At 46.4% G+C, this 8,427-nt stretch overlaps 1 protein-coding gene across 1 annotated transcript in view; it reads right to left on the reverse strand.

Moving 5' to 3' along the window:
• The window catches only part of SPACA7 (sperm acrosome associated 7), a 29,618-nt gene that overhangs the window by 8,597 nt on the left and 12,594 nt on the right, over positions 1-8,427 (reverse strand). The window contains exons 3-5 of the mRNA XM_011979445.1: positions 6,403-6,489; positions 5,381-5,488; positions 3,109-3,204 (exon numbers count right to left, since the gene is read on the reverse strand). Of these exons, the coding sequence (XP_011834835.1) occupies positions 3,109-3,204; positions 5,381-5,488; positions 6,403-6,489 (291 nt within the window). The remainder of the gene's footprint in view (positions 1-3,108; positions 3,205-5,380; positions 5,489-6,402; positions 6,490-8,427) is intronic.

An 8,427-nucleotide genomic window follows, 5' to 3' on the forward strand; every position in this document is an offset into this window, starting at 1 on the left:
AAAATTATCTGGGCATGGTGGCATGTGCCTGTAATCCCATATACTTGGGAGGCTGAGGCAGGAGAACTGCTTGAATCTGGGAGGCAGAGGTTGCAGTGAGCTGAGATCACGCCATTGCACTACAGCCTGAGTGACAGAATGAGACCACATCTCAAAAAAAAAAAAAAAAAAAAAAGACACAGAAAAGCCATTCAGAAATTTATCAGATTAATTTAACAAAAGATTGAAATAATAACAATAACAACATAATAATAAACACACAGAAATCCTGGGGCTGAAAAACATAATTAAAAACTGAAAAATTCATCAGAGTGTCTCAGTAGCAGAATTGATCCGGCAGAAGAATTGGGCTTGAAGACAGGCTGATGTAGTTTGAATGTTTGTCCCCTCCCAATCTCATGTTGAAATGTGATCCCCAGTGTTGGACGTGGGGCCTACTGGGAGGTGTTTGGGTCACGAGGGTGGATCCCTCATAAACAGCTTGGTGCCTTCCCCTCAGTAATGCGTTCTTGCTCTTTTAGTTCACACAGGAGCTGGTTGTTAAGAGCATGGAACTCCTCCCATCAGTCCTTCTTGCTCCATCTCTGATCACACAACACACTGGCTCCCTTTGCCTTCTGCCGTGAGGAAAAGTCCACCAGAGGCAGATGCTGGCACCATGCTTCCTGTACAGCCTGCATAACCGTGAGCCAAATAAACCTCTTTTATTTATAAATTTGGGAAGCCAAGATGGGCAGATCACTTGATGTCAGGAGTTTGAGACCAGCCTGGCCAACATGTTGAAACCCCATTTCCACTAAAAATACAAAAATTATCTGGGCATGGTGGCATGTGCCTATAATCCCAGATACTTGGGAGGCTGAGGCAGGAGAACTGCACTCAGGATACCAGCCTCAGGTGTCCCTTTATGGCAACACAAAAGGGACTAATACTTAGGCCATTTAAAAATATACAGTCAGAGGGGAAAATAAAAAAGAATGCAGAACACTTATGAAATCAAGAAAGGGCAAATCTAAGGAGTCGTGGCCTTAAAGAAGGAGTAGAGACAAAGATAGGAGTAGAAAGTTTATTCAAAGAAGTAATTACAGAAACCTTTCCAAACCTAGAGAAAGATGAGAATACTAAGGTACAAGAAGATTAAAGATCACCAGGAATATCCAACCCAAGTAAAACTGCCCCAATTTATCAAATAACCAAGCTCTCAAGTATAAATGACAAAGAAGGGATTATAAAAGAAGCAAGATAAAATAATCAAACAACATCTAAAAAGGCTCTGATACATCTGGCAGCAGACTGCTCAGTGGAAACTTTATAGGCCGGGAGGGAGTTGCATGACATATTTAAAGTGCTCAAGGAAAAAAAAAACACCAAAAAACTCTTCCAACCAAGAATGCTCTACTCAGCAAAGCTATCCTTCAAACCTGAAAAAGAAATACTTTCCCAGACAAACAAAAGCAGAGAAAATTCATACCCACCAGAACTGTCTTACAAGAAAGACTGAAAAAAGTCTTCAATCTGAAAGAAAAGGGTGCTAATGTGCAACAAGAAATTATCCGAAGGTATGAAACTTACTGGATAAACACTATAGGCATTTCTATCAAGGCCGTGAACAAGGTAAGAATGCCCACTCACTCCGCTACTATTAAACATTATCCTGGATATATCAGTCAATGCAATTAGCCAAGAGACATCAAAGAGATGCATAAAAATTGGTAGAGAAGAAGAAAACCATTTCTATTCATCAGATGATAATATGGCATATCTGGAAAACCCTAAATAATCAGTGATAAAGCTAACTCAAACAAGAAAATAATTCAGTAAGATAGCAGGGCAAAATTAACCTATAGAAATCAAAGCATTCATATAAAAGACCAGTTAAAGTACACAATGATAGATAAAATCTTGCTTCTAATAGCAAGACGGTAAACTGAATACTTAGGAATAAGCTTATCATGAGAGTATAACACCTATGCAAGGAAGACTTAAAAATGTTCTTGAAAGATAGGAAATGACATTGAACAAATGGAAAGACATTACTTATTCTTAGATAGATCCACTCAACATTGTAGAAGTTTCAGTTATTTTCTAAATTCCTTTACAAATGTAATGCAATCCCAATAAAAATATAAACAAACACAGGGAAAGGAAATTAGACATATTACCAAAAATATAATCAGGGAAACATGGAAAAAGAAAAGCTTAAAAGAACTAAAAGAGGGACATGTGTCCCAGAGGTTAAAATACACTCTGAATAACACACTTTGGTGCTGGCCCTTTAGTAGAGGACTGTGCTGCATGGCCCAGATAGGACAGTCACACACAGAAAAACTCAGTGTATAATACGTGTGACTTTGCAAATCATGGGACAAAGATGGACTTTAAAAAAATGGTTCAGGGATAACTGGGTAGCCATTCGTAAAAAGATAAAATTAAGAACACCTCACACCATGCTCAGAGGTAAACTCCAAATGGATCCAAGAGCTAACGTAGCAGATGAAGTCCTAGAAATACTGGAGGAAAGCAAATTCCTCTTTAGACTTAGTGTGGAGAAAGACTTTCTAACTCAGAAAGTCAAAGCTAAAGGCGGCCAGAGATTGATAATTTTGGCTACACAAAAATTGACATTTTTTTACATGAAAAATTATAAACTCAGTCAAAAGTCAATTAACAAACCCCAACAATTTTCTATCTATATATCATCTATCTATCTATCTATCTATCTATCTATCTATCTATCTATCTATCTATCATCTATCTATCTCTATCATCTACCTATCTATATCTCAAAGTTTGTTTTTAAAATATAAACAGTTTTGAGAAAATGGGGCTAAAAACCAAAAACCTAAAGGAAAATGGGAAATTGTAATGAAAGCAACATTTACAAAAGTGATATAGAAATGGCCCTTAAACATATGAGATGTTTAAACTCACTCATAATGCGACAATTGCAAACAAAAGCAATACTGAAATACCCCTTCTCACCATGATGCTGGTGGAAACCTAATGGTGTGACAGGCATCATGGTGAGGCAGGAGGGAGAGTGTCACCTCACACACTCGTGCCTCCATCTCTCCCATAGAGCTCTCAGTGTGGGCAAGGCACATTTACCTTTACTGGAAACTGTCTTCTCACTGCCAGGAGACACCTGTGGCCCACTGTAATTCTCAGAAGGATCGCCGTGGAGATTCGCATTAGCACTGGCTTCTTTAATGACAAATATGGAAAAAACGGGAAAAATGTTCTTGATTACACACTTACAAGCATTTTGGTCATTTATTTAAAAATGCTAAGTTGAAATGCTAATATCATTTTCAAGTTTTATTTGAAAATATGTTTTGGAAACTCAATATGTGACTACAGAGCCAGGCCTCATCTGACCTTTTTTTTTTTTTTTGAGACGGAGTCTCGCTCTGTCACCCAGGCTGGAGTGCAGCGGCCGGATCTCAGCTCACTGCAAGCTCCGCCTCCTGGGTTCACGCCATTCTCCTGCCTCAGCCTCCCGAGTAGCTGAGACTACAGGCGCCCACCACCTCGCCTGGCTAGTTTTTTGTATTTTTTTAGTAGAGACGGGGTTTCACCGTGTTAGCCAGGATGGTCTCGATCTCCTGACCTCGTGATCCGCCTGTCTCGGCCTCCCAAAGTGCTGGGATTACAGGCTTGAGCCACCGCGCCCGGCCTCATCTGACTTTTAAAACTGCATATTCACTCCTCCACACGTCCTTTGACCTAACATCTTAGCAGGATCAATGCTAAGAACTGACCCTGGAGATGATTCCCGAGAATATGAGAATACCTGTGCTGCAAGCTTGCAGCTGTGTTTGAAATGGCAAAATATTGCAAACAATGGAAAAGACCATACAAAAGATAATGGCTGCAGAACTGGGGTAGGAAGAAAGGAGGGTGGGCAAGAAAGGAGGATTTGCACGGATCCATGATTTGCACGAATGTGTTTCCTAGCTCTGTCTGTGGAGAGGGCCCGGAAGCAACGCTGTGCCATTGAACTTAACAAGCACACAGTTCTTGGCTCACAATCAGTAACGGTGTTAGTGTTTTATAACCCACAGACTATAGTAAATCCCTAGGAGCTCATGTAGACAGTAATAAGCAACTGAATACATAAACAAACAGGGGAGGAGGGGCAGCTCTTTCTTAAGGTAGAATCCCAATTAATAAATGGAGAAGCAATGGCAGAAAGAGAAACTTGCCAGACTGACCATCAGGCAGACAAATTCAGAAGGATTCATGTTAATTTTAAATAAAATCTTGTTTAAGGCCTGAAAAAATCTAGTTCAATCCTTCCCAACTCCAGAGTCTGTCTTATTGGGAGGACTGTTTGGGGTAATGGATTGGGATGCAGATTCCTGAGCCCCTACAGAAATGCTTGGCTCCTGGCACACCATACTGTGACCTGGTCCTGTATGTGGGGAACAGCACAGATGTCCTACGTGTGTGTCTTGGTGGTATGGTTTGGCTCTGTGTCCCCAACCAAATCTCATGTCTAAATGTAATCCCCAGTGTTGGGAGAGGGACCTGGTGGGAGATGATTGGATCATGGGGGCAGAGTTCCTTCTTGCTGTTCTCATGATAGTGAGTTCTCACAAGGTCTGGTTGTTTATAAGTGTGTAGCATCTCCCCCTTCACTCTCTCCTGTCTCCATGTGAAGATGTGCTTGCTTCCCCTATGCTCTTCTGCCGTGATTGTAAGTTTCCTGAGGGCTCCCAGCCATGCCTCATGCACAGCCTGCAGAACCATGAACCAATTAAACCTCTTTTCTTTATAAATTACTCAGCCTCGGGTAGTTTGTTATAGCAGTGTGAGAATGGACTCATACACCTGGGTATATACATGTGCCCTTTCTCGTTTTGAATCTCCAGGGTAAAGAGGAGGTATTTTGTCCCTCCGTGGCGTCCAAGGGTCTTATCCTCTTAGCTTTTGCACACTGATTTTTTCCTAGCAGGCTCATCTGTTGGAGGGAGGCTTTTCCCTACTTCTGGGGGAACCCCCTGGGGGCACCCTGGCTCTCCCTGCACCTGCCCTGGGAAGGAGAAGTAACTTAGCTGAAGCTTTGGGAGAGGGGGCCAGGCATTGTGGCAGCACCTACCTCCCTGTCTTGGCATCTGCCTGCCCATGAGACATTTCTGCTGTGCTTCCCTGGGCTGTGGTTTTTCCAGGGTCGGCCCCACAGCAGCGGGTGGGGAAACTGGGGGTCTCTCAGTCCCAACAGAGACTGGGAGATCTGCCCAACCGGGGGAAGCAGGCACATTCTCCCACCAAAGGGTTTATCCTCCATGAAGGAGATGTTTCCGCCTCTGTCTGCCTGCCTTCTACCTCTCCCGTTACAGCTGGACTTGGGAAAGGGTAATTGCTGGGTTGCATTTACCATCACTGGAAACTTTGTCCTCAGTGCCAGAAGAGAATTGTAAATTCTCTAATAATTCGTGATAATTCTCGGAACCACCAGCTTGATAATTCTCATCAATACCAGCATCTTCAATGAAGAACATGGAAAAAAATGGGGAAAAGTTTTCTTGATTACATAGGTATAAACATTTTTGGCCCATGCTTTATTTTAAAATGTAGGGATGGGATGCTAATATGATTTGCAAGCTCTATTTGGACATGTGCGTTGGCAAGTGAATGTGTAAACAGAGTCAGGTGTCCTCTGACTCCCTTGAACCAGCAGTGTGGACCTTGGCAGATGGCAGGTGAACCAATCCTAGGAACTGGAATTTACATCTGGACGCAAGATTTCCAGAGAGGGCTGAACTTTCCTGCTGCTGAATGCATTTTCATGCACTGCGTGGGGATTTCCGATTCCCAGTTCTCTCCTTGGCACCTGTGGATTCAGTACTCTGTCTTGGTTCTAAACGTGCTGTTCTATTTACTTGCATATGTCTTTGCCCATGTGAAGGCACATTCTTTGTGTTTGTTCATGACTCACTGTGTGGCCTTGGGCAAGTCATTTGCTAGACCTTGGTTTTACCTTCTGTCAAATGGGGTAATGATAACTGCCCTGCTCTCTCAGAAGCCTTAGGTGAGCGTGACGTGAGAGCGTGGGCGTGTGTGGGAGGAACTGGAAACTGCTGGTTAGTGCCGGGTTCTCACGTTCCTGTGCCCTGCGTTTCTGCAGTGGCTCCCAACGGCAAGAACGTGCCTGAACCTGCACTCCAGAGGTCCCAGAGTAAAGGGAATTATCTCTGTCACTCTAGGGTTGACTTCCTCTGTCTCGGGAAGCTGTAGAAATGGTTTTAGACACCATATTGCTCACATCTCCATGTGCCCTTGCCCCGGAAATAGCTGGTCTTAATGCTCAAATAGTAGGTCATGTATTCAATAGCACAGAGCTCCAGGAATCAGTGCAATTAGCGGGTTAGAAAGGGGTGTGCTCGCGGTTTTCCTTACGTATTGTTGACAATGTCGATGCTGTGCTTGGCATTTCGGTCCATGTTGTTTTATTCATGTCCAAAATCTCCTGGACTAGAATTTCATCTTGGGAGAAGCACACAAGAGCACGTTAGAGCTGGCCCTGCAGGGCTGGCCCTTGTGATTCTGTCCCCTAGGGCCATCTGTGCACACAGTGAATGGGAAACAGGAACTCCGGGACCCCAGGGGATGTGGGACTTGACTTTGGAAAGAACCTTCTCTGGGTGGGCAGGCCGCTGCCTCCCTCAATAACTTCAGAAAAACTGAGACCACGGGGACGTTTTGGACACTGAACATTGCCCCCCAAAGGTACAAGGCTGGACGCTTGGCCCACATGTGGTCCTAAGTCTCCTTCCTGCCCTGGGTCCCTCTGTCCCATCCCTGAGGCTCTCCCGAAGCTGCCCTCCACGTGTGAGCGAACATCGCTCCTGATCTCTGCGTCAACGCGGCCTCATTTTCTTCTTTTACGTCCCTATGAGTCCTCCTGGGGAGCTTTTACTATGAGAGCCCTGAGCTTTGTGTCTGACAGACCCAGAAAAATCACACGGGCTCTGCTCCCACCAGAATGTGATCTTGGACAAGCGTCCTCATGGCTCTGACCTTCGGTTTTCTGTCTGTAAAACAGGGGTTTGTATTTGCCTGTGGGCTTTTCTGAGGGTCCAGTAAAGCAGGGTATGCAGAAGGCGCTCAGCACAAAGCCTGGGCCATGGCCAGGTGTTGCAGCACCTGACAGTCACCGCTGTCTCTGCAGCGCAGTCGCCAGGCCAGGCTGCAGTGCTGTGCTGGGCAGTGGGTCCTGGTTTGCCAGGCCCTCCGGGTTTAGCACGGAAAGTCCCTCAACAAGGAGCTCCTCAGCCCCAGGCAAAGCGGGCGTCTGGTCACCCCAGGACCAGCTCGTGCGGAATGCGAGGGTAAAGGGGAAGAGGCTGAAAATGCCACTGGAAATGAAGATGCCACCAACACGCCTGAGAAAAATGCTTCGTCCTGGGCTCTCAGTGTCTCGCCCAGCAGCCGCACTCTCCCTCTGCCTCGTTCACAGCGCTGGGTTTTGGCAATGTGTGCCCCCAGTGAGGCCCCTGCAGCCGGGTGGGCTACAGCCCTGTAAGGTCGGCAAGAGTCCACCAGCTCTGTGAGGAATTTGCTCCTCCTGATAAAAGGGGAACCAGTGTCCAGGCCTGCACCCCCACCTCCTGCCCTGGGAGTGGACGAGGTATCTGGCACTGTGGACACCATCCTTGATCATGAGGCATGAGCTTGAGGAGAGGCCAGGACAACCTCAGGGACATGCCCTCGTGTTGTGGAACTGCCAGACCAGAGGCGGCGCCACCTCCCTCTTAGCTTCGGGTGCTCCAAGATCCCAGCCAAGGGGTTGGGTGCTACCACTCAGGCTCTGTCCGCTGGGGCCAGTGATTGGACAGAAGCACCGATCTTAGGAACTCCAGTTCCTAAACAGTCATGGTGTCCAGTGAGATAGGGGTCTTGGAGAAGAGTGGATATGCATTTGAATGGCAAGCATTTACTGGGCACTCATCTGAACCAGACACTGCCCAGGTGCTGGGGGGCCAAGGATGGCCCAGCCTCGGTCCCTGGTCTCTGTCCCACTCCAGCCAGCCATGTCCAGGAGGCAGCATTCTACAGCCGTGACCAGGCACAGCAGGTCAGCAGCATCCACCAAGGGCAGACGGGCCCCCAGGGCAGATGGGTTCTCAGGGTATATGGGGGCAGGCAGAGGATGGGACTCAGCTGACCAGCCCAAGAAGTGGGCCCTCTTAGGGCACTGTCTGAACTTCTGGGCTGACCTTGGCTTCAGTTACCCCATCGTTACTAGGAGTCACTCATGTCCATGAGGATGGGCTGTCTCTGCAACTCTCCATCTCTAACAACGGCACCCACAGTCCCTGACCTGGCCGTGTGACCCAGTCCATTCCATGCCCAAAGCCGGGAGTGGCCTCCTGGGGACCCAAACTCCTCAAGCTGCAGACACCCTGGGATTCCCTGAGATGG

Source organism: Mandrillus leucophaeus, unplaced genomic scaffold, assembly GCF_000951045.1.
Source record: "Mandrillus leucophaeus isolate KB7577 unplaced genomic scaffold, Mleu.le_1.0 Scaffold201, whole genome shotgun sequence".
Lineage (NCBI taxonomy): Eukaryota > Metazoa > Chordata > Mammalia > Primates > Cercopithecidae > Mandrillus > Mandrillus leucophaeus.